Below are 26,431 nucleotides of genomic sequence, written 5' to 3' on the forward strand. Positions count from 1 at the left end.
GAACACATAGGCAGGGAGTTTGTAAAATGATTTTCCAGAGTCCCTGAAAAGGGAGGAAGGACGCGCTACCTGCTCAAGAACACCCAGCCCAGGGAGAATGGCTCCACGGGGTGTTGAAGTCTCAAAGGACAGTGGCTGACAGCACATATTTGGACAGTCCAAATAAATTAAGCCAGCAGACAAAAGGGAGTGTCAGAAACGTTGTTGAGGCTACATCATGAGCTGTTTCCACTGCTCACATCAGAGGGAGCACTGAATAACAGAAGAGGAAAAGGAGCAGGAGGACGGGGGCGGGGGGGGGCAGGGTTCACAGGAGGCTGGGGAGCTATGGTTGTGCAGGAGCACGGCCTCTCTGCTGTTTCCACACTCTTACCACCCAATCAATTCCCAAACCCTTATTTTGCTTGTAATTTTCTGCTTGTCATACTAGGGAGCCAGGGGAACGGAAGTGCTGTAAATGGTGGGGACGCTCAGCAATTGGCCTCTTCAGCTTTTTAAATAGCTATGGGGGCAGAAAAAGTAGCCCCCAAACCTCCAACTTACCACTCCCCAAACAAATCATCACCAGACTGAGATTTAAGTAAGTGAACTTCAAATGTAGAAAGTTTTAGAAAAAAAAGGAAGTTTCATCTTTTGTGATGAAAGATCACGGTCTTTGTTCCTTTCATAAAGTATGTTATTCTTTTGCTTGGAAAAATATGTATCATTGATACACAGGTGATCATTAGGACCTATCTCACATTTAACTGAAAAATGTATTTGTGGTCACCCTGTCCTACTGCTCCTGTCAAACTGCTGAGAAATTCTGAAAACAGAGTTTAGCCACCTTTGGGGTGTGGGTGTGGTGTGTTAGAAAACAGAGGCTCTCTGGCCACAGGGAAGGCAGGAGCGGGGTCTGCAGTGATGGCAGATGTGTCTCAGCGGTGAGCGGCTGGTAGAGGGAAGAGAGAACGGAGAGGCTGTGTCAAGCACTGAAAGTGAGGCTAAGGTATTTTTTATTCTGCAGATACTAGATTCTGGGGAGATTTGCTGAACCAGATCCTCTCTTCCGTAACATTCCCTAGGCATGTTATGGTTCCAAAGCTTGTCCCTGCCATACAGTAAAGGGTCCAATAATGAAAGAATTCCAGAAAACAAAAGAATTGGAAGAACCGGTTTCTGTTCTTGAGCTGTCTCCAAACCCATGGGAGAGAAACAAGACTTGTATGCATGGGATTGGAGAAAAAGAAATGTTAGGAGTTGTGAAAGGACAGCGCTGCTCTATGGAGGTCTTTGATTTTATTCTAAATGTCACATTTGAGGCAGTTAAGTAGGGCAGTAACATGTCTTCTGTAAAAAGAATTATAAGGAAAGGGTAAGGCAGTTTGGTAGAAATTGTGTATTTAAGTGCAAAACATTTAAGTGCAAGATGTTTCAAGAGTACCTGAGGCAGGGAAAGCATTCTCAGAAAACCCAGATTTTGAGAAGGGTCTTGATGAACTGGTATGACGTAGCTTTTCAGAGAGGTTGATGAAACATCCTAATTGAGGGAGAAGCATGACAGAAGGCAGAGAAGTGGGACTACACAGGACACAAGCAGGGAAGAGTAAGTACAAGAGTCTGGCTGTAGCTCTATCAGGAAGAATGAAATAGAGCATTTCTCAAACTTCACTTATTCTCTCACATTCTGCAATACTGACACCTCAGGGCAGTGTGGTGGTTGAGTGCATGGGCAATAGGCCAGGTGGGACTGGATCTGATGTTGGCTCATTGGTTACCCTTTGTGTGACCTTGGGCGAGCTACTTAACGTGTCTATGGCTCCATATCCTTGTGTATAATTGGGATAATAATTGTATCATTGGGAAATGCTTAGAAAAATGCCTAGTATGTAGAAACCACTTGGTAAATGTTAGGAGTTTTTGTTTTGTTGGAATCAGCTCACCTTTTCTTTCTCTCGCTCTCTTTTTTTTTGCTAAAACGAATTTTCTTTAAAAAATGTTTATTTATTTTGAAGGGGAGAGAAAGTACATGTGCTCGTGTGCCAGCAGGGGAGGGAGAGAGAGGGAGTGAGGGAGAGAGAGAATCCCAAGCAGGCTCTGCTCTAGCAGTGTGGAGCTTGATGTGGGGCTTGATCTCACAAACCTGAGATCATGATCTGAGCTGAAATCAAGAAGTGGATGCCTAACTGACTGAGTCACCCAGCTGCCCTGAGCTTTCTTTTTCTTTTCAATGTTTGTTTACTTTTTGAGAGAGAGAGAGAAGCAGGCGAGGAACAGAGAGACAGAGACACAGAATCTGAAGCAGGCTCCAGGCTCTGAGCTGTCAGCAAAGAGCCCAATGCAGGATTCAAAAACATGAACCATGAGATCATGACCTAAGCCTGTCTTACACTTAACCGGTGGAGCCACTCAGGCACCCCACGAGTTTGCTTCTTAAGTAAACTTTATATCACTAACATAAATGGGAAACTAGAATCCCTTACCACAAATAGAAGGTAATGATGAAAAATAAAGACAATGAAATAGAGCCTTTTATTTAAGTTTTGATCAGATATGGTGACTAGGAAACAAAGACCCCCTCTTTTGTTAAAAACAGAGATTGCCAAGTGTGAGATTAGTGTTAATGAAAACTAACATCAAAATAAGTCTAAACCTTTTTCCTTTGGTATAATTAGGAAGATTGAGAGGGAACTAAAAAACCAAATAATTTTCTTGCCCCAGGGGCCTCCTGGCATTTTTCATTCCACATTTGGAGAGATACTGAAAAAAGATAACACATGGTGAAACCAAATGATGGGCATTCTGCATTTGGATTTGGATTTGAACAAAGAGCAAACTGCTACATGCCGTTGAGCAAGGGAAGCTGTGTCAAAATTTTATTTTCAGGATATTAATGAACAGCAAAGTGTAAGATAGACCAGAACAGTGAGAAATGGGAGCCAGAAAGAGCAGCTAGGAGATCTAATGGAATCAGATGGATTTGTCACTACCTTAAGGCCAACCTGATAGTTTCTAGACAAATACCTGAGAGAAAAAAAAATATGCAAAGAAAAACACCCTGACTTGGCCACTCAATAAAAAGCAACAGAAAAGTAAATGTTTGCCAAGGTCATCAAGGTTCTTATTTTCAACTTCCAGATTGAATATATCTTTGATCAAAGCTGTTTGAAAGAATGATGTGGAAAGCATGAAAGCCAGCTAAGGTCACAAATATTCAATCTTCTGAACGTAACACAGAAATGATGAACTTTGGTTTCCTGGCCTTTTCAAGGTCATCGATGATTTTCCAGTGTGGCTGGGTCTACTGAACTCCCCAGATACCAGGGGTCCGTGAGAATCTTTTTATCTTTTCACCTAACGAGAGGTTCCAGAAAGTTTCCGGGGTGGGGCAGGCACATCATAAACTCTCCTTTTATCCTTTCTCCTGAGAGTTCGCTTTACTGAACAAGGCCTACAGTTTCAGAGTCTATACCACCTGCAGCACCTGTCAGAAAACAGCTGAGTGCTAAAGTTGTAAGAGGCAAAACAGTAAGAGGGAAATAAACCCTTGGATGAGGGGAAATATGTGACTGAGTTCTGTGGTTAACGCAGACCATTGTTCACTGTGAAGACGGGAGAGCCTCAGATCTTCACGTGCACGCAACTGCAATCATCAGGTCCCCTCATCTCTGAGTTACGGTAACTTGAGTAGTGCAGATGATTATCAGTCACCTGTAGACACGATGACTCAATGTGTATGAAACTCAGAAGGGGTAAGCTACAGTAATTGAAAAGCCAACAGCTCACGTTTCTTTAGTAACATACTCATAAAAAAGGTTAGTCAAACCACAAGAGTGTAACTTCTCCCAAACCTGCACGGAACCTCTAGTCCAGCTTGTAGTCAAAATCGTACCACACCTTTGAATGATTAATGATAGCAGCTTCAGGCTGAATTAGAGGTTTCCTTCTGATGAAAGTACAAGTAGCAGCAACAAGTTCTGAGTTTAGGAACCAAGGCTTTCTGGTTGGGCCATTACTTACCCGTGTTTCCTTTTGAAGGTGTCAATCCCTCAATCCCTACCATCTAAGCTTTGGTAACTCTAAACTGAGCAACTGCCTGACCTGAATTGCTGCAATGTGGTGAGGGCGTATGCTTGTTGGTCTAAGTGCCAACTTGAAAGTACAGAATCATAGCCTAGAGCTAAGAGGGACCTTAGCTGAGCACAGGGATTTAGATCTCTGCCTTCGGGGCGAGGCAAGATCCACCACCCTAATCTGTTTACTTCTGCGTCTTATACTTCATACCACCAAGCACGGTGACTTATATATAATACTAAAAGGAATAGCTACTATTTACTAAGCCCTTACTATATATCCAGTGCTGTTCTAGGTACTTTTTGTATATTGTTTCATTTGCCTAAGGTGAATTAGCATCTCTCAGTCAGATGAAGAACCTTACCTACATACAGGTTAACTTGCCAAGGTCGGTTAGTCGGTAAATGGAGAACTAGGATGCAATCCTAATGATGTAAGTGTGTAACAGAATGCCTGACATATGTAAACACTCAATAAGTGGTAGATCATTTATTATTATTATTATTATTATTATTAGCCTCACACGATGTTAGGTGCTTTGAGGAATATAAACATAATTGCAGTCCAATAGGAGATTCAGCATTTATGCAATTTCATTACAAATCAGTACCTCTAATACAAAGCATACAGTAGTCAAGAGAGTAAAGAGAAAAATACAGATGGTTTCTCAAATATGCCACGTGATGTGGGACAAATATTAATCTATTATTTTTTAATTAAAAACTTTTAAAAATGTTTATTTATTTCTGAGAGAGAGAGAGAGAGAGTACAAGCAGAGGAGGGCCAGAGAGAGAGGGAGACACAGAATCTGAAGCAGGCTCCAAGCTCTGAGCTGTCAGCAGAGCCTGATGCTGGGCTCCAATTCACTGTGATATCATGACCTGAGCAGAAGTTGGATGCTTAACTGACTGAGCCACCCAGGTGTCCCTGTATGTTAAAGTCTCCTTGTTATCTGAGGTGGTGGCAGTGATCGTGGTGGAGACAGTTCTATATATCACCAAACATTGACTGTTGACCTTGCCTTGAGTGCAGGGGGAGAACAGAATAGAGAGAGAACTCAGGAGACTATGTGAATGTAGACCATGTGTACTTTTTAAAAAAAAAGTTTGTTTATTTATTTATTTTGAGAGAGAGAGTACCACACAAGTGAGAGCACAAGAGTCGGGGAGGAGAAGGGGGAAAATCCTAAGCAGACTCACTGCTGACAAGAGAGAGCCCGATGAGGGGCTTGAACTCAAGAATTGAGAGATCATGACCTGAGCCGAAATCAGAAACTTAACTGACTGAAACACCCAGGCACCTACTTTGTTTTTAATGTTTATTTTTATTTTTGAGAGAGGGAGATAGAGGCAGAGCATGAGAGGGGAGGGGCAGAGAGAGAGGGAGACACAGAATCTGAAGCAGGCTTCAGGCTCTGAGAGGTCAGCACAGAGCCTGATACAGGGTTCAAACCCACAAACTGCAAGATCATGACCCAAGCTGAAGTCAGATGCTTAACCAACAGAGCCACCCAGGCACTCCAGACCATGTGTACTTCTAAGGGCAGGTGTGAGTGAGGGTATTCCAGAAAGACAGCATGGACAAAACCATTACACGCAAGAGGGAAAGTATTACACAGAAGTGGGAGTAGTTCATTGTGGCTGAATTAAAAGATTACTTGGCTGAAATGATAAAATGAGAAAAGGTAACTTGGAGACAGATTGTGCAAGGCTCGGAACACCTGGGCGGTTCAGATTTTATTCCATTGGGAAACCACTGAAAGGTTTTTTTGAAGATGGGGGAATGATTTGAACTTTAGAAAAAGAACACATTTCCACTATTATAGTCATCATGGGGGGTGATGTGAAATATTCAGGTTTTCTTTTGAAGCTTCTTCAAGTCATTGAAATGTATTTGCCGCTGCCTTCATACATATCCCATGCATATTATTGCTTACTCTTACTGCAAGCACTTGCCCAGAAAAGGATAGGGGGCAGTTAAGTAGGGTAAGTGGAATATCTAATGAGATGATGGCTCTGATCTCAATCTAAATGAGAAGAGACTGAAGTGACTAACATATCTTCCAGGAGGAGGAAAGCGGCGGGGAGCCACAGAACAGGCAAGAAGGGGAGAAACAGAGAGAGAGTGGTGGGGGTGGCAGTGAGGAAAACTGAGGTGGATACTATGTTTTGTTGCTGGAGAAGCCTTGTCCTCTGTGAGGGGTGCTATTTGGATGTCATTGGTCCTAAAGGAGTCACCAGGAGATTTCTTTTCTCAAGAAAAGACACCCCCAAGGGAGAATGGTTGCTTTTCTTCAGGGGTTTTTTCTTCCACCAGCTTTCAGTGGCTACCCTCCTCCCTGTCCAAAGCCTTGGTGTAGCACACATGACAAGCGCTGCTCAGGGTGACCTCCCAGGGAAGGAAGGCCTTGGGCTGCAGCACGTTTTAGGCCTCGGCCCTGACCTGCTCTGTTACCTACTGGCTGCATCTCTCCATCTCTCCAATTCTTTCTCCTTCCCTGGTGACAGAACTCGCTGGGCATTCCTGATATCCCTTCAAGCTCTAAAATGCTATGATTTTGTAATGTTTATAGGATTATAGATTTCAGCCTTTGGGAAGGGGTGGGAGAAGATACTTTTTGCTGTTAGATACGAGTATTCAAACTGCTTCCTGTCGCTCTGTTAACCAAAGCAGACAATTTCTCATTAGTTACTTCACAGGGAGAATCGATGGTGTTTGTTGAAGTGTCAAAACCTCACCAGAATGTTTACCGCGGCTGAGTGAGATCTGTTTTCATGTTCTTTTCAACATGAAAACTTCCTTTAATAAAGTAATACATAAAATTAAAAATAATAAGGAGATGCTATGGTAACCACTTTGGTGGGAATAACACATCTGTTTTTGGAGAAAGAATGAAAATCAGGAAAAGAAATATGCAGAAATATAGTCATTTTCCTCCTCCCTCCAGAGAAATCTGGCCTCTATTTTGAGCCAAGTATTTGAAGATGGCCTAGTTAGAAGTCTATTCAAACAAGTTTATAACAGGAGGATAAGATGCAGAGAAAGGACAACTCTTAAAAGGGTTAGGTGCTAGAAGTGAGGCCTTCGTGTCCTTCGAAAAGAGCAATTAAGAATTATTTTGATGATGTAAAGATGCTGATTTCTAATGAATGTGTGTTGATTTATGTCTTATCTTGCAGAAAGTGAAACAAAACATCTTAGAGAATTAGAAAAGAAATTATTTTATTTTTCTCCTATGTGGGCAATTTAATTTTACTTTTATGCTTCAATATAGGCATGCTTTGTGTTTCTTTTTTTTTTAATTTAATGTTATTTATTTTTGAGAGAGACACAGAGAGAGAGAGAGAGAGAGAGAGAGAGAGAGAGAGAGAGAGAGAGAGAAAGATACAGCACAAGCAGAGGAGGGGCAGAAAGAGGGAGACACATAATCTGAAGTGGGCTCCAGGTTCTGGGCTGTCAGCACAGAGCCCAATGTGGGGCTCGAACTCACAAATAGATCATGACCTGAGCCAAAGTTGGACGCTTACCTGACTGAGCCACTCAGGCACCTCCTTTGTGTTTCTAAATGCACTTGGACTTAACCCAATCTGTCTCTCTCCCTCAGTTCATCTCTAATGGATGAAAGATGCTACCTATTGGTGATTATCTCTAGCCTACTGGGAAAGTAACAGGCTGCCCTGATGGTATAATTTCACCTTAACTCTCATAGTTCAAGAGGTCAGGGAAGCAAAGGTTGGTCTGAATGCTGTGCAACTGTCAACAAGGATTAAAGGGAGTGACTCATTCTTCCTTCACACTTTACCCTTTGCCATTTCCCTGGCAGCTGAATCTTTTCAGAAAATGGTGCCTTGGAGAGGAAATACAGGAGACAGGACAGAAGAGGAGAAAAAGCATTAACCCTGTATGTTCTGTAGTTCTTTATCCCATACACTGAGGTGTCAAATGTTCCTTTTCTTTCCCCGATATCAATCAAAAAGGTTGATTCCATTAAATGATTCAATAAATAAAGGAAACCCTTTATTGAAAAACAATCTCGGGGCATCTGGATGGCTCAGTCAGTTGAGCGTCAACTTCAGCTCAGGTCATAATCTCACAGTTCATGGGTTTGAGCCCCGTGTTGGGCTCTGTGCTGATGGCTCAGAGCCTAGGGCCTACTTTGTATTCTGTGTCTCTCTGCCCTCCTCTACTCACACTCTCTCTCAAAAATAAATAAACATTAAAAAAAATCTCTAAAGGGAAGGTTCAGGATATAAGCTGATGCTAGCAGATTAGAACAGGGCTTAGAAACAAGAACATCATGGATATGGCAGGAGTGCTATCCCCATTTCCTGATGAATGAATGGAGGAAAGAGCAAATAACAAGTAGTAATGTCCTCAGTAAAATATATGAATATTGGCCAAATGCAGCTGTTTGATAGATTCTCAGATTTAGCCACACCTTCCTAAAAAAACAACAAGAACTAAAATATCTGATATGGTTCATAACATAAACACCTTGTCTGTACAGTCTTGAGAGAACAGTTATCTGAAGCTATACATATGGGCTTATAAACACAAAGTGGTATTCATAACTGCAGCCTTTGCTAATTCATCTCACTGACTTGTAGAATGATAGAGCTGGGAGGGACCTTCCTGATCACTTCATCACCTATTCAGTCTCCTCATTTCACAGATGAATAAACAGAGGCCCAGAAAGGTTATATGATTTGTCTAAACACACACAGTTAAGAAATGACTGAGCTAGAATCGGAACCTGGGTCATTTGGCTTCAAATCCAATGTTCTTCCTGCTGTGCTACATACCACAATTTACCAAACAAAATTTCCCCCAGTTATTCATGGCCTTGAAGTTCCTACCTCAGCTCAAATCAAGAGCTAACTCTACTGGGTTTCCTGATTCCAGCATAGAAAGAACATGATAGTTCCGAAGATGAGAGAAATCAGCACCCATAAGAATCTCTCAAGAAGTTTGGAAATGAAGGAGTGGAAATCCTCTGGTCACGAGGGTAACAAATGGAACAGATCCCTGATGTAACAAGCCGAGTGGCATGGAACTAGACATAGGAAATGTGTTTTCTTAAACCCATGAAAATGCCCAAAACAATTTTTATTATATTTCTTATAATATTAAGTAGGGTCTTGGCTCAACTTTTGGTGTAGGGCAGCTACAAGGACTAAGCACCTTCTCTCATATTTTAGTTCTCTTAGACAAAAACGCATTGACTATAATTGGATTGAAATTGCATCACTTTACATTTTTTTCTTCCCCATTTCTCTCCATGTCCCTCTCCACATCAAGTACAGCCATTTCTAGAGTTAAAACTTTCCCCAAAATAAATTATAAGGTAAATTACACTCATAGAATAACAAACTATATTTTCCTTTTGTTCTGACTCCAGGCAGAACTTCTTCACAGGAGTCAAGCTCAAAAGATATATGAGCAACATCTTAAGACTGCTTCTTGGAATCACAACTGATCCACTGCTCCTAAACTCCACATGAAAGTCATTACAATGCCCCCTGACATTTCTCATCAGGGAGGCGGACAATGGTAATGGGGGTTGGGTGTGTGTGTCTCTCTAAACCAAAATGCACCAACTTTAGTCTGACACAATCCTCTTCTTTTTAATTTTTGAGAGACAGAGAGAGACAGCACAATCAGGGTAGGGTCAGAGAGAGAAGGAGACACAGAATCCAAAGACAGGCTCCAGGCTCTGAGCTAGCTGTCAGCACAGAGCCGGGTGTGGGGCTCGAACCCACGAACCGTGAGATCATGACCTGAGCCGAAGTTGGACGCTTAACCAACTGAGCCACCCAGGCGCCCCAGTCTGACACAATTCTTAAAATGATTAAAAGGATACAAAAACTTTTCAGCAATCAAAATAAAATAAATAAGGCATAAGTACCTAAATAAGTGTACATACAAAGCTAGGTAATATTGAAATACATTAGTTCTTTCAATAAATCTCTATAATTCACATAAAATATCTGCCTATAAAAAGTGACCTAGACCATAATAAAATTTAACCAGATTTAAAAACCAGGCAGGTACGTAATATCTATAAAAGCTATTGGAAAGAATAAGGACTGTAGTGAGAAATCAATAGCAGCAAGTAGCTTTGGAAAAACAGAATGACAGTTTTCTAAAATTTTACTGGTGTTGAGGGAGGTCTATTTTTGTGTGACAACTATTTTTGTTCAGTATCACTGAATTTCAATTTATAGCAAAACTGATACATTCAATTCAGCTGCCCTCTTCACAAATACAGTTCTATTTTAAATACCATGGTCATATTTATGTAAACATCTGGGAGAGTTGGGCAAAACATCTCTGCTGTTCAGCAGTCCTAACACATTAATGAACATAATTACTTCTTAGCCATCTCATTCTGCTGCATTGTTTGACAATGTGAAAACCAATGGCATAAAAATTAACTCCTGTAAGACAAATGATTGAATCCACCCTTGTTATTTAAATCTATGTTTTCCCAACCACATTCTCTTAAAGCTAGTCCTCAATCAAATTCAAGAAAGAATGGCAATAAGTTTTAGAGCACGGAAAAAATTTTGGGCACAATTACAGAACTAACTTGTAAAATATAATTACAAAAGGTTATAGAAATGCTATCTCAAACATCTTACTGGTGTCAATTGCACAAACACTGTCATGCAACATATGTCATTCAGAATAAAGAGGAAGGAACAGCATTTTTAATACCAACTCCATTTAGGAAATTGGATATCAAATACTTCCATCTTCAGGAGTTAAGATTATTCAGTTAAAACATCTTATTCTATTTGCCCTAGTTATCAAAATGAAGCATGAAGAATAAAAGTGTACAATGGAAAACCAATTACCTTATTTTAACAGAGATTAAGCTAGGAAGGGCCTGTGTAATATATAAGCATCCTATGTTATCTCGTTTAAACTATCTGCTAACAACAGCAGGAAAAAAATTCTTACCGATGAATTTCTGAGGCATTGAGCTTTTTCGTTTTGCCACATTGCTTGCTAATCTGTCCAGAACGAGAGCTCTTTCACTTCCCATCTCTGCTTTGATGTGTCTTGCCTCTGCACTTGCTGGTTTGGAAAAATGTAAAAAGAAGAGGGAAAAGAACACAGAGGTAAATGAGGAGAAAAGGAAATCAACTGGAAGGAAAAGTATCAGACGCCTGATGCACACTCTGTTGTTACCTGTTATTACTGCTCAGATTCTTGCCTGGGGTACCTGCTGTGGTCAGTGAAGCCAGCACTGGGGCACGTTCAAATCTTGCAGTCTTATGCCGAGATGGGAAAGCCCGACCCATCCCCAACCAGTATCTTCATTAGCAAGAGGAAGTATTAAATAAACAGCCTGGACGTGGTTGGTTGCAAAAAGATAGATAGATGGAGATCTTCTAACCCCCGATCAGCCTTCTTTCTGATTCTGAGTAACTGCGTGTGACACCTGCAGACTGATATAATTCTTCTAAACAACTTTAAAAAAAAAGCATGGTGCCCCAGATTTACTGTTCTGTTTATGTTAATAGCACTTTTGAAAATAGATACACTTACCCAGACAGCAAGAAATCTACTCAGTGATTTGTGTATTGAAATTCTGAGTGTTTTTTTTCTTTTCTTTTCTTTTTTTCCAGCATGTTCCTTTCAGTTCCTATCTTTTAAATTCTATTTCTCTGGGCTCTGCATTATCTGTTTCATATGCTCCTCACATTTCAAAATTGTCTCAGAATTTCCCTGAGCAATACTTCTGTCTTGAAATTAAAGAGCAATTTGTATAATGCATCTTTATTATATTTCTAATGAACAATGTAAATAAAAACTGCCTAAGAATATGGTCTAGTTGTTAATCCATGAATAGACCCCTAAATGGTGTAGGCCTGTGGTTCTCAGACCTCCCTGAACACTAGAATCAGCTGAAAAGAATGTAGGAAACACCTATGCCCAGCTTCCCCTTCAGATCCTAAAATCAGGGGTATCTGGTGCAGGCACCCTGGCAACAGTATTTTTGAAGCTCTTCAGATGATTTTAAAATGCAGCCAGAACTGAAAACCATTAGAATATATAGATAGTACTAATATCTAATCAATTAAATAGTAAGTTGGAATAAGGATAGTATAATTTGCCCAGGTACAGCAGGTAGTGTTTCATAAAAGTCCATGTCTAAAGTTCAAAGAGATACCAGCAGATCTAGATGTAAGGCTTTAAACTTTAGCAAATGATGCTAGCTCGAGCTATAGATCAGAACACTTTTCTGTAAAGGGCCAGATAGCAAATATTTTCAACTTTGTGGGACACATATAGTCTTTGTTCCATATTCTTTGATTTTCCCTCCAACCCACCACCCTTTAAAAATGTAAAAACCTGTGTACACAGTCTGCTGGCTACATTTGATCCAAGGGTCACAGTTTGCTCACTCCTGTCCTCCACAATCATATTGTGTTACTACAAACACTTTTCTCTGTTTTATCATAAGCATTTCAGGAGATGTGAACTAAAATGATGTATCCATACATTTCTAATGTCTCTAAGGAAGAAGAAATTGAAACTAGTTTAAGAGACTAGAGTAAAAAGCAAGTGATGGTTGCAGAATGGATTTTTTTCTTATCAAATACATGCACAGATTTAGGGATGGTCAGTGCTCATTCTGTGGTTTGCTGTGTGAAGAGATTCTAATATACAGAAATAATGTCACAAAATCCATGATCTTTCAGACATTCAGTACCACAAACTGGCATGCTCAGAGAGAAGGAAATTGGCCACCTCTGCAAGTAAACAAAAGAGAAAATCTTCCAGGGCATACTGCCAATTATGGCCAAGGCAAGTAAACTAAAGCCAAATTAGAAAAAGAGAATTCAAAATACCAAATGTGTTTCATTGTGTTACTAGTATGTCTTTGTTTTTGGTTGCCAGTCATTACACAATAAATTATAAGCTCAAGGTTTTTAAAATCCAGGAATAAAATGGAATCTGGCTTCAAAAAGGATTAAGAGAAGAGGATGATGACCATATTTACTAGACTTTGTGAGTTTCCTATCAAATGTAATTATATGCTCCAAAGAAATAAGTCCCAGTCTCTGGTTTAAGCTATTAACAGCATTATTCTTGTCAATGAAAACAATAAGGGTCAGAGTAAGGGCCTGGGCCGCTTTGGGGCTGGTGGTAAAACATTGTCACTTTGGCTGGCTGGCTGTTATAAATAGTGGGCAGTTCAGCGACAGGACACTTTGCCACTAAGTGAAGTGGGTCAAATTCTGTCCAGCACAGGAATAGGTTTAAATGACCAAACAGGAAACTATTATATATATTATTTCCTTTCACACAAACCACCACCAGATGTGGCACTACCCAGAGCCCCAAGAGCAAAGAGATGAAAGAAAAAGGCCTGGGATTTGAAATCAGTTCCTGAGGCTGTTATAATGAGGCTTTTTCTTAGGAGCAGCTAAGGGTGCTTTGACTGGGAACATTCATTCTGGTTTGAGCAACTTTGGGAGGATTAAATCCACACCAGCCCCTACCCCACCCCCAACGCTGTATTATTATCAGAAAGATTTATAATGAAAGGGGAATGAAAAACAGTCCTGTGGGAATTTTTAACTCCATCCCCATTTTACCCCTGTTTCTATTGGTGTCTTCAGTCAGTCCTCTAATGGACCAGTCATTCCCCAGAGATCTGTGCCTTCAGCCCTAGGATTCATGGTAAGCATTATGTAGCCAGCCTCGTGTTCCCATTCAGCTCTCAGCAGTCACTGTCTACATTTTACCTAATCACTATCAATTACCACAAGCAGCTTTCTAAGGACACATGCTAAATATCCTCTATATTTCGGGAGGATGTTAGAGTGGGGATACATGACCTAAATAACGTAATGAGGGCATATCACTAAATGGCAACCTTCTGAGATAACATCATCTTTTATTCCTGGTTACTCACCAAGCTCCTCTTGACAGTCATTTCTAGATAAATCTTACTCTGTAAACCAGTGGCCAAATGCCTGACATTTAAAAAGATGACATTCTGAAGTGTGTGGATGGACAGATAATTGGGGACATGGGTGGAGACTTTCCCATTCCCACAACTCTGGTTAGAGTGAAAGAAATCTTCTCAAGGATTCTAGAGGGCTTCCATCCCCACAAAACCCTCTCCCTGGCTTGTTCATTCAAAATAGCAACTCCAAGATCCCAACCGCCACTGGACATGTGAACATGCTCTAGAGATTATGTTCATCTTTACTGAGTTAACAGTTCTCAAATCGGCAAACTAGGCAAAGATTAACACTTCAAATGAACGCGCTGCACTCTTTCTTCCCAAACTGCTGGCCTTTTGCCTTGTAGTTATCGGACACGTGCTCTGCAATACCTCAGAATGGCCGCTCTCTAATACACAAAGAAATGTTCTGCGGTTACAGGGTGTCTCTGGGATTACAAGGAGTTTAGGTAGTACTCTGAAAAGCAAACAAAGAGGACCCCTGGCTTTTGGTCCTCAGCTTCAACTTGAAGACCCAACTGTCTATTTATATAGTCTAGACTTGTTATCTTGCCACATCATGTCTCAAAAATGTAAGTGGAGGGAAACCAGTTTGGCAAGATAGTAAGGGGACAAGATAATGGGTTTAAATGATGAAATAGGAAATCCGTTCCTGGGTGGTGTTTGGCAGTTTAATGTTGCAAGGGGGTGGGTGGGTGCAGGGAATATAGGATGGTGGCAAAGCAATTTACACACTTGGTTCATGAGTGCGCATAGGGGTAGGGCTGTAATTCTGGATCAACCCTTCATGTCACTTGCCTACTACATAGTGGATGTACCAATTTTCATTAGCAAAATGATTTTAAAGACATGTTGAGAAAATAAATAATAAAACTAATATGAAGTCATAATTACGGAACAGGTTTCTACCTTTAATCTCCACACAAGTCCTAATTGTCTGACTTTCAGTTAACTATTTCCATGATGCAATTTCTATCTCAAAGTGAATGCAGATTTAACTGTGCATTTGGCTGTGTTTTTGTGTTTGTTCAAAATCTTTCATTTGATCTTAAAGTCTTAAATGGAGCTCAAATAAGAGGCATTGCTTCCTGTCTCTTCTCTGGTGTGGTCAGTAAGTAGCTAATGGACAGTGGAACAAAGAGGTGTTATTGTGTAACAAGAAATGTCTAAAAAAAGATTGCTATCAAAGACTGAGGCAGGTTCTAACAAAAAAAGCTACATAAAATTGTTGCCTTTTTGAGCAAGTATAATGAATACTACCTGTGAGATAGTATCACTTTTTACGAAGAAAAATCGGTTAGGAAAATCAACTTTTAAACATTTAAACTTTTCTTTGGTCTGCTACTTGGCAAAAATGTAAGTTTATTCTAAAACTCTCATGCTTGTATTGGCTCAGCTGAAACAATGAGAGTGAAGATAAAAGGTTGTGACTCCTATTCATAAATAAATATAATTATTCAATTACTTTAAAAATCTTGTTATTGCTAGAACTCATTGTCATACAAAAATATGTCCCGTTCCAAGTACTCATAATTTGTGTGAAATGAGGCTAAATGAATCTCTATACCAGCTGTTAGTCCCTTTCTGGAATAAGAATCAAGCTAATGAGAAAATGAAATCCATGCTCTTCTCTATTTTTTTTTCATATACATTCCATTAAGACAGCAGAATTGGATTATCTTGATGATGTCACTCATGAGGTCTGGTGTAAAAACTTGGCCTGAAGTAGCAGTATCATATGTGCCTCTATTAGATCTTTGTATTATATTAATAGATCAAATGACCATTGCCTTGTTGGATTGTGATTTCTCTAAGGACAGGGGCTAAATTTTCACTCATTTTTACAAACAGCTCTGCCACGGCTCTGGCACAGAGAGAATCCAACAAATGCTATCTGAATAATAATTTTAAAAAATGATTAGTGAGGCCAAAGTCCTATTACCCAACACGACATTCTTTTGCAAACTGGTCTCCAGTCCAAGGTCTTTTTATCTGTTCTGTTTCCATAAAGATCTGCTTACTGATGGGAGCAGGTCTGTCTCAAAGCTTGGGTCTTACACTAGGCTGCACTTCAATTTATAATAAGCACTTGATGGGGATGCCTGGAAGACTCAATTGGTTAAGCATCCAACTCTTGATTTTGGCTCAGGTCATGATCTCACGATTCATGAGATCAAGCCCCCTGTTGGGCTCTGTGCTGACAGTGTGGAGCAACCTCAGATTTTCTCTCTCTCTCTCTGCTCCTCCCCCACTCACACTCTCTTTCTCTCTCTCTCTTGCTCTCAAAATAAATAAATAAACTTAAAAAGATAAGTACTTGATGAATAAATGCTATATCCAAAGTAGCATATTACTATTATCATTACTTTAAAAGCTAGGGATGAAGGGTTAAGATGTACCACTGGTGATACTATGTTGGTTAGGTTAAGAATGAAACATGATATCCAGACTGGGACTCCCAATTTTAAGAAGGAAACAGAAATGAAAACCATATAGGGAGCAGTGGCAATAATTAAAGGTTTGGTATGGCACCGGGTGGCTCAGTGGTTAAGCATCCAACTCTTGATTTCAGCTCAGGTCATGATCTCATGGTCATGGGATGCCCAGCATGGAGCCTGCTTAAGATTCATGTGCTCTCTCTCTCTCTCTCTCTCTCTTTCTCTCTCTCTCTCTCCTTTCAGGGTACCTGGGTGGCTTGGTCGGTTAAGCATCCAACTTTGGCTCAGGTCATGATCTTGCATTCCATGAGTTTGAGCCCCACATCAGGCTCTGTGCTCACAGCTCAGAGCCTGGAGCCTGCTTCAGAGTCTGTGTCTCCTTCTCTCTGTGCCTCCCCTGCTCATGCTCTGTCTTTCTCTCTCTCAAAAATAAATAAACATTAAAAAAAAATTTTTTTAAAGATTCTTTCTCTCTCTCTTCCCTGCTTGCATTCTCTCTCTCAACACCCCCCCACCCCAAAAAAAAGGACTGGCTTGTGTGGATAAACATTCTTTATGTTTTGGGGGCACCTGGCTGCTCACTCAGAAGAGCCCATGACCCTTGGTCTTAGGGTTGTGGGTTTGAGCCCCATGTTGGGTGTAGAGATTACTAAAAAATATAAATACACTTACAAAATAAGGTTTTTAAAAAAATATTTACATCTTGGAATTCAGGAAAGATCATGGAAACTATTTGAAATATAAAAGAGAATAATATATTGACTGACATGCAGTATTTAGTATACTTGATTAAACTGACTTTAAACATTTTATAACATGAAACCACCATGACAACATATATGTTTTAAACAAACAAACAGAAAAAAACTTGCTGAGTTAGTTAACCCTTTATTGTTTTCGCTGAGACTTAAAGTTTGTTGCATGCATCCATAAAACCACCCTATGAAATGCAAATTAACTCAACCTCTGTATTTAACATTTCCTGAATCACCTTAAACCACTGAAGATAACTAAAATATTTTTTTGATACTTTCCTAATTTGAAATTCCTAAAAACAGTTATGGAGATGGGAAATAAGATGGTAATCTTACTTTAAAATCAATAATTTTGAACTTATTACTCATAGGGGATAGTGTACTGATTTTTCCCCTACTTCCAAGAGAATCAGGCATACATATATACATATATGTATGTACTTATATGTGTATTACCATATTTATTTCACTAACCAGATAATATAAAACCTTCAAAAATAGCTAATCAAGCCATATTTCCCCAAAGTGGGAAAAAAACCAAATGTCTATTAACTGACGAATAGATTGTTTAAATGCAATAAATCCATATTGTGGAATATTATTTGGCCATAAGAAGGAATGAAGTGCTGATACATGCTACAACATGGATGAGCCCTGAAAACATTATGCTAAGTGAAAGAAGCCAGACATAAAGGGCCATGTAGTGTATGATTCTAATTATGGGAAATGTTCAGAATAGGCAAACCCATAGAGACAGAAAGTAGATCAGTGGCTGGCAGGGGCTAAAGAGAGGTGGAGGAGGGAATGACTCCTAATGGGTATAAGGTTTCTTTTGAGAGTGAGGAAAGGGTTATGGAATTAGTGGTGATGGTTGTATAACTTTGTGAATATGTTAAAAACTACTAAATTGTATGCTTTAATTTTTTAATATTTATTTATATTTAAGAGAGAAGGTGGGGGGAGGAGGGCAGAGAGACAGAGACAGAATCCAAAGCAGGCTCCAGGCTCTGAGCTGTCAGCACAGTGCCCGACATGAGGCTCAAACTCACAAGCTGTGAGATCATGACCTGAGCTGAAGTCAGATGCTTAAATGACTGAGCCACCCAGGCACCCCTGAATTGTACACTTTAAAAGGTGACTTTTATGGCAAATGGATTATATTGCAATGAATTTTTGAAAATAAAAGATATATTTTATCCTGGGAACAAGAAAAGTTCTAGTGATTTTTAAGCAAGTCACTGAATTTTTGACAAGTTTTAATTTCCTCATGTCTAAAATGAGATGGTAGGACTAGATGCTCTCTTTAACGTTCTAGCTTTAAATAAAATAATTTTATTTAGAATATAATTGATGTTGATAACCTGGGAATGTCTCACAGTTAAGAGCACTGTCTGTTGCAAACATTTCTCTTTAGAAATAAGGAGGAAATCCAACTCCTTGATAAAACCAAAGATGCCATCAGGATAAAAAGCAGAAGCAGTGCAAACCAACGGAATTCAGTTGGCCAGCTCCTAACACCATAAAATAGGCTTTATCTAAAACAAAAGTTTCCTCTCACTCAAAATAGGTACAGCTAAGCTACTTATGATTTCCACTCCATTTTCCATTATTTCTGTCATACTTTTGCAATCTTTCTGCTTTAGAAACTTCAAACCACTCAATTGCACCTACTGCTGCCAAACACCAAATCCCCTCAGGGTTTGATACTCTGAATATGCAACTGGTTCAAGTAATCAAATGAAAATGTCAGACAACCCAAGCTGCAGAGCCAGGATGATGGTCAACTGAATGGGACAAAGGATAACTGCAGAGATGTGACACAAAGAAGTTTTATGCTGTTTCAACTGAAGAATGAAAAGGAAATAAAACCATAATTGATATATGAAAAGACAGCTAGTGTTTCAACCAATTGCTCCTAGGCATATAATTCAAAACACTGAATAAAATATGAAACTCCCAAAGGCAAAGATAAGCATCACAATAAATCATATGAGTAGATAAGTATATGATTTTGGGGACTTGCACAAAGAAAATCCTTGTAGTTTTAAGTGACTCTGCCCTAGCCACACCTGAACCCACTCTACTCTCAACTGCTCTTTCAGTTAATGGTAACTGCAGTTTTTTAATGTTTATTTATTTTTGAGAGAGAGAGAGACAGAACATGAGTGATGTAGGGGCAGTCTCCAGTCTCTGGGCTGTCAGCACAGAGCCTGACCTGGGGCTTGAACCCATAAACCGTAAGATCATGACCTGAACTGAACTTGGACCCTTAACCAACTGGGCCACCAAGGTGCCCCATGCAACTCCATTCTTCATCACATCCCACATCAATCTTTTAGGAAATCTTGTTGGCTCCACCTTTAAAATATATAAGAATTAGAACATTTCTCACCACCTCATCACTACTAAGACACAATTTTCTCCTGCATGAATTATTGCAATGACTTCCTAACTGGACTCTCAAACAATTCTCAATTTTGCTGCAAATACAATCTACTCTCAATACCAAGTAGAGTGATTTTTTTTAAACGAGAAAAATGTCACCTTTCAGTTCAAAATGTTTTGAAGATCTTCAATTTCATTCAGAGTAAAAGCCAGCCTTTATAGTAGCCCACAAGGCTTGATAAAATCTGGTTTCCCATTTCTCTTTCTGGCCTCATGTTGCATTACCCACCCTGCTCCAGAGACACAGGACTATTTATACTTTGTCAAACTCAAGCCCCAGGGCCTTTGCACTTGCTGTTTCCTCATTATCTGCAGGGCTTTCTTCTTATCCTTTTAAACCTGTTAAAATATCACCTCCCTGACTCACCACTTGCCCCCAGTAGCAACTTCACTTTTCTCTTCTCTTTTCTCTTCTCTTCTCTTCTTTCTTCCTTTCCTTTCCTTTCTTTTTTAAAGTTTATTTATTTTGAGTGGCAGAGTGGAAGAGGGACAGAGAGAAGGGGAAGAGAGAGAATCCCAAACAGGCTCTGTGCTGTGGAGCTCAATCCCACAAACCATGAGACCACAACCTGAGCTGAAGTTGAGAGTTGGATACCTAACCAACTGAGCCACCTAGACACCTCCTTGCTTCATTTTTCTTAATAATACTTAAAACTACCTTCTAATATACTGTATATGTTAATTATTTACTTTGCTTATGGTCTGCCTTTCCCCATTAAAATATAAACTGTGAGGGCAGATTTTTGTTTGTTTGTTTGTTTGTTTGTTTGTTTGTTTTACTTACTACTATATCCCACCACCTAGAAGAGCAGATGCTCACTAGATGTGTAGAGAACAAGTGTTGCATGAACTCACCGCTCTCACCCAGGTCCGTGCTCTGAAGAAATGTACGGCAGCGCTCCTTGTGCTCCTCAAGGGAACTTCTCTGCTTGTAGCTCCTTCCACAAAACTCACATTTATAGGGTTTCTCAACTATAAGGAGAGCACAAGGGGGACTCAGTGACCCTCAGGGGTTACAGAATAAACGGGATCTTGGGGTTCTGTGCAAACTATCCTTTAGGAATGAGACTGCTGAGAGAAGCCAGGGTATTTGGATATTTTTGCATCTATATTACTTTTATTTTCATTTATTTATTTTTTTTATAAACATTTTTTTAATGTTTTTATTTATTTTTTGATACAGAGAGAGACAGAGTATGAGAGGGGAGGGGCAGAGAGAGAAGGAGACACAGAACTGGAAGCAGGCTCCAGGCTCTGAGCTAGCTGTCAGCACAGAGCCTGATGCGGGGCTCAAACCCACAAACGTGAAATCTGACCTGAGACGAAGTTGGAGGCTTAACCAACTGAGCCACCCAGGCGCCCCTATTTATTTTTTTTTAAATGAGAACAATAATGTCTATCTTTAAAATATTTTTTAAATGTTTTATTTATTTTTGATACAGAGAAAGACAGAGCATGAGAGGGGGAGGGGCAGAGAGAGAAGGAGACACAGAACTGGAAGCAGGCTCCAGGCTCTGAGCTAGCTGTCAGCACAGAGCCCGACGCGGGGCTCGAACCCACGAGCGTGAGATCTGACCTGAGCTGAAGTCAGAGGCCTACCGACTGAGCCACCCAGGCTCCCCCTATATTACTTTTAAATTTAATAAACTGAAATAGGTTTATTTCCATCTACAATGGATTTTTACATTAGAGTTTTCTTTGAAAGGATAGCTTCCTTTCACAAATGAAAGAATTTGGATTTAATGACTATAGTTGAGCATAGTGTTTTGGGTCCAGATCCAATCTTGTTTCTTTAGGAAAAAATAAAGGGCCTTTTTATTCTTTAAGGAGGTTGGTGTGGCTTAAAAATGAAACAGAGAGAGATCCCTTATTTTGTGACATCCATCTGGTTGCAAGTAAAGAATGCTGGCAGTTATCCATTCAGGCAATAACTGATGGCCTTTTCAGAGCATCGACATATTTGGATAAATTTAGCTTATCCTTGCCCATTGGCTAGAGTAAAGTCTGGTATCAATAAAAACTGAGCTAACTGAGGATATTTTTGAATAATAGAAATAAGAATGAGTTACAAAAATGATTTCATCTTAATTCTGAGATAAAGCAAAATTTCCTCAAAAGTTCATCCATACAATTCAGGCCACCTTTGTCCTCCCATTTCCTCTAAGTGGTTTATTGCTTCAAATATGTAAGTAATAGTTTCACCTCTGTGTGCAGGGCTGGCCCATCTGATTTGTTGATAAAATGTACCTTGAGAATTTGTCAGTTTTAGGAATTGAGATTCTTATTTTCTACTCCTCTTGCTCTGTTTAAAACAGTCTTTGTGACTTAAAGCACTAAAAGATCCCTCTGGGATCTCAAATTAAAATGAATACAGGTTTGTTAAGGCTAAAAATGTTAAGTGTTCTGCATAAATTGGGGTCCTCTAGAATCTATCTAAAAAATAGATAGACCACTATGTTTGGATCTTACTTGAAAAAAGAAACAAACACGACTATTCTAATTTTTTGGATTAAACTCATCCTTAATTCATTACTTTGAATGATAAGCTGTAAATGAAACCTTTCTTTTGCCACTTATGATCTTTCATGGTGAGTTTTGCTGGGGCTGACTTGTTTAATCCTTAGTCTCTGAATTGTGACCAGCTGTGGGTTTGGGGCTGGGTTTTAGTCAAAGCAGTACGTGGATTGACATAAAAACAAACCTCTTTTTTTTTTTCAATTAAAAGTTTGCCAGATAACATCAAGAACATGAGGTCCCAAATTTGAAAATAAACTCAGTTTTATTTTTCTAGGAGGGAAATTCTAAATGTTGAAAAAATTTTATTATCTTGCTTGGTTAAAATAAATTGTGAAAACATCAAGATAGAACATAGTTGTTTTTTTTTTAATGCTGCTCATCTTCTAGAGATTAAAACTACATAGGCTCATCAAGAAGAAATTCAGGTTTAAGACATTTACCCCATGTAAACCTAAAACTAATACAATGTCATATTGTCAGTTATATCCCAATTTAAAACTTTTTAGCCCAGAATGGCCAAAAGAAACCATCTGACAACTAATTACACTCAGTTTGCAAACTGTACATTGTTTGGTTGTCCAGACTTCTGAATGAAAAGTAGGTGCATGTGTTTCTTAGGAAAACAATCTCTTAATAAAGTTTACCATAAGAAAATACCAATGACTATAATTTTTTCACAAGATTTTGAAAGGCATTTTTATAGGGCAGGCTCTTCCTGTCTGACTGTGTTGTTCTCTAAGGGAACAAGGATGGTGAGGAGATGATCGTCTCCATTGAGCCAGACGGAGAGCAATTAATGCCTTAATGGAAGTGTAATTAGCCCTAGAGGTCTCTGCTGTTGTAACCCTTCAGAACAGGAATGACAGATTAAAACCTCCACACTTAACTCTTTCTAGTTTCCTCAATGGGCACTGAGGAACACACATTTGCTAGATACGGAATGCTCATTGCTCTTACTTACCAGAATGTGTCCTAAGGTGACCTGTGAGTGCGTCTCTTCTCTGGCATGCGTAGTTGCAGAGGTGACACTTAAAAGGTTTTTCCCCTGTGTGCAGTTTAATGTGGCGGAGGAGGTTACCTTTCTGAGTAAAAGATGCCCCACACTGATTACACTGGAATGGGCGTTCACCTTTAAAAAAGGACAAAAAGGAGACTTCTGATCAACCAGCAAGTGGCAAAGCATATGCACAGATTAGAGGCCTATGGCAAAAGCTCATCTTTTAGAGAGTATCTGTTCATATCATATTGGTATCACCTGGGAGCTATATTTCAAGGCAAGCATATAAGTTACTTCTAGAATCTTCTCTGTAGAAGAGGAAAAGCATTCATCTAGTAAAACTATTTTAGGTATCATCTTATCTTGGATTAAAAGGGGATGGGGTGGGGCAGGGAGAGGAGGAGTAGCTCTAGAAGTACTTTCTAAATGTAAATTTGTAACATTACTTAGTGTTCTATTTGAATATAATCTCAATCTGAAAAAAAAAGACTCACAGACTCAAACCCTAATCAGGTACTGAGGGCCATAAATGCCTCTTTTTTTTTAAGTTTCATAGCAGATGTCAGATGGAATCTACTGGGCTCAATGTGACTGTTTTGTTTTTGTTTGTATGTATTTCTATAGACTGGCTGTTTATTTGTCTGAAGTAAAATTTTTAAACTGGTAATAAAAACTATATCCCTTCATCTATCAAATCTGAACCCAATATAATAAGGAGGTCTGCGTTTTAAAAAGTTATGCAAGAATGTACAAGAGATACTTAAGAAGCATATCACAAAATTCAACTCCTACTTATTTTTTTAAAATTTTTTTAATGTTTTATTTATTTTTGATACAGAGAGAAACAGAGCATGAGAGGGGGAGAGTCAGAGAGAGGAGACACAGACCCGGAAACAGGCTCCAGGCTCTGAGCTAGCTGTCAGCACAGAGCCTGACACGGGGCTCGAACCCACGAACGTGAGATCTGACCTGAGCCGAAGTCGGAGGCTTAACCAACTGAGCCACCCAGGTGCCCCTCAACTCCTACTTATTAACTGAAGAAAAATATTTGGCTGACCTAGAACACTGTGCTTGTGTTTCTATTCATGGTATATGCAATGTTTGCCAAATGCATAGTAAAGCAGAAATAAAAAAAATCACTGAGCAAATGAAAATGTAGAGAGGGGGAGGTACATAAGTATTATACCAAAAATCAATGAAAGTAATCAAAAGTCGTCCCAAATTCCACCATTTCATTTCTCACATGGCTGCATTAGGACAGTTTTCAGAAGAATGGATGAAGGAGACTTATTTACCGGTATGGCTCCGCTTGTGAACCATTAAGACGTTGAAGCTAATGCAGGAGAGTCCACATACATCGCAGTTCATCTTGCCACTGGTTGGCCTGCTACTATCATACGAGACAACGTGTCTTTCCAACTTAATGTTTTCATATTCATTATATTCTCTTGAGTAGCTGTATGGAATTTCAGGCTCCTCTGCATTTCCCATGGGCTCTGGCTTTAAAATATTCTCATCCCTTTCACTGTATTCATCTTTCACTTTCATGGAATCATCTGCAGGGAGGAAAATGCAACGAATGAACAATGATTGTGTTAGGAGCTATCAAAGCAGCTCAGAGAGAGAGACCCAAAACTGATAATCAAATACCAAATGAAGCTAACATAATACTGTACATCTACAAAACAAGAAAGCACCATTAGGATCATCACTCATCTGAATTCAGAACCACAGTCAGGGGAAAACACACACACACACACACACACACACACACACACACATGTCAGTGTTTTGCACCATCCAGAAAATGAGAGAGAATAGATTTAGCTGTCACTGCTCAAAGCGGCCATGAAAAAAACATTTTGAGCAACTCTTTTTCAGTACTGGGAGAGAAGAAAGGTTCTCAGATTTAGTACCTTTTTTGGTGGCTGCAGTTAAAAGGCAAGGTGATGGAGCTCTTTGGTTTCAAGAAGAAAATACTGTTTCAATCCTTCAAATACATTCAGTTTAAGCTACTAAGAGTAAGAGTTGAATAGTTATTATGGTTTTTCTGATTTTAAGCCATGCTTTGCCTCTTCCCCTTCCATGTATACGCACTGCTAAAATGAGTCTTATCTCTGTTTCTCTTGGAACTGATAAAGAAACAACACTGAATATAGAGGAAGCTGGCAGTATTAGTGAAATACTGTTGAGAAAGATAAAAGGAGAAGTAGTTCTTTAACATAATCTTCTAAGGAGTCACTTTCATTGACGCAGGTAAACGGAGCTCAATATAAGCAAGGGGAAAGTCACCTGTACCCATTTTAGGGAGGATGAAACTCAAGATCCCGGAACTGTATAGAACTGGAGAGGAGAGGACAGACTGGCCCAAAAGAGTTGGCTAACCAGGCAGTCTCTTAAAAAGAGTTGCCACATTTTTGAGTTGAAGAGCATAAGAAGTGAAGAGGCAAATTTATGTAGTGACACTAATAACACCTAAATATTTGCCTGATATAATCATAATAAACATTTGCAAGAGACTTTTCATATATAAAATAAGCTGCTTACTTTCCCCAAAATTTGTTCTTAGAAATTGGAAGTTATGCTTCCTCAAGAGGAGTCATAAGTCAATGGAATTTTAGAGCTGGAAGGGAATTTAGGGATCACCTAATCCAACCCCCTTTTGTTCTGCAGATAAGGAAGTCTGGCACCAGAGATCTTTTCAGTGGTTTGTCCAAGGTTATGCAGCCAGTTAATAGCAGGGATGTGATTAGAATGCTGAACTTGGATCTGACCTCACACACTAGATGGAGAAAAGTATAAGTGGTTTCTCACTAACATATTCCACACTCTCATCAATGGTGTAGACATTAAAAACCAAAACACTCTGAAGAAAAGATATTTTAAAAAAACTGCATCCCTTCCAAAAAAAAACCACCAGTGAGTGCAGCTCCTGTTGCCACACAGGAGGAAGTACAACTGCAGCTGTGCCTGGCTTGCTACCTTCAACTCGAGTTTCAATTTTCACTTCTATCAAGGTTACCTTTTATCTATATTAACTGTGTTTGCTTAATAGAGCAAGACAGGGCCTAACCACCAACCGAGGAGGCATTGCTGCAACACTGTTCCTCTGCTTCTCACCACAGTTCATGGTTCATAGCCTTTCACTCTGATTAGAAGAGACGCAAGGCTGTAGGATCAATCCAGCATGTTTCAAATTTGCCCATTCTATAAATCTATACATTCTATACATTGTCATACA

The 26,431-nt window shown here is 39.5% G+C and overlaps 1 protein-coding gene across 3 annotated transcripts in view; it reads right to left on the reverse strand.

Annotated features, from left to right (window-relative positions):
- Positions 1-26,431, reverse strand: part of IKZF3 (IKAROS family zinc finger 3) — an 88,735-nt gene that overhangs the window by 2,803 nt on the left and 59,501 nt on the right. Inside the window, exons 1-5 of one of the 3 annotated variants that reach the window (XM_029927547.1) lie at positions 25,107-25,254; positions 24,486-24,746; positions 23,155-23,322; positions 20,532-20,648; positions 11,017-11,133 (exon numbers count right to left, since the gene is read on the reverse strand). In XM_029927547.1, coding sequence (XP_029783407.1) covers positions 11,017-11,133; positions 20,532-20,648; positions 23,155-23,322; positions 24,486-24,738 — 655 coding nt within the window. In that variant the 5' untranslated portion in view covers positions 24,739-24,746; positions 25,107-25,254. Of the gene's footprint in view, positions 1-11,016; positions 11,134-11,247; positions 11,583-20,531; positions 20,649-23,154; positions 23,323-24,485; positions 24,747-25,106; positions 25,255-26,431 lie in introns of those variants that run through there. The other 2 variants (XM_029927546.1, XM_029927549.1) reach the window with 2 other exon arrangements.

The sequence above is a fragment of the Suricata suricatta genome, chromosome 17, assembly GCF_006229205.1.
Source record: "Suricata suricatta isolate VVHF042 chromosome 17, meerkat_22Aug2017_6uvM2_HiC, whole genome shotgun sequence".
Classification (NCBI taxonomy): Eukaryota; Metazoa; Chordata; class Mammalia; order Carnivora; family Herpestidae; genus Suricata; species Suricata suricatta.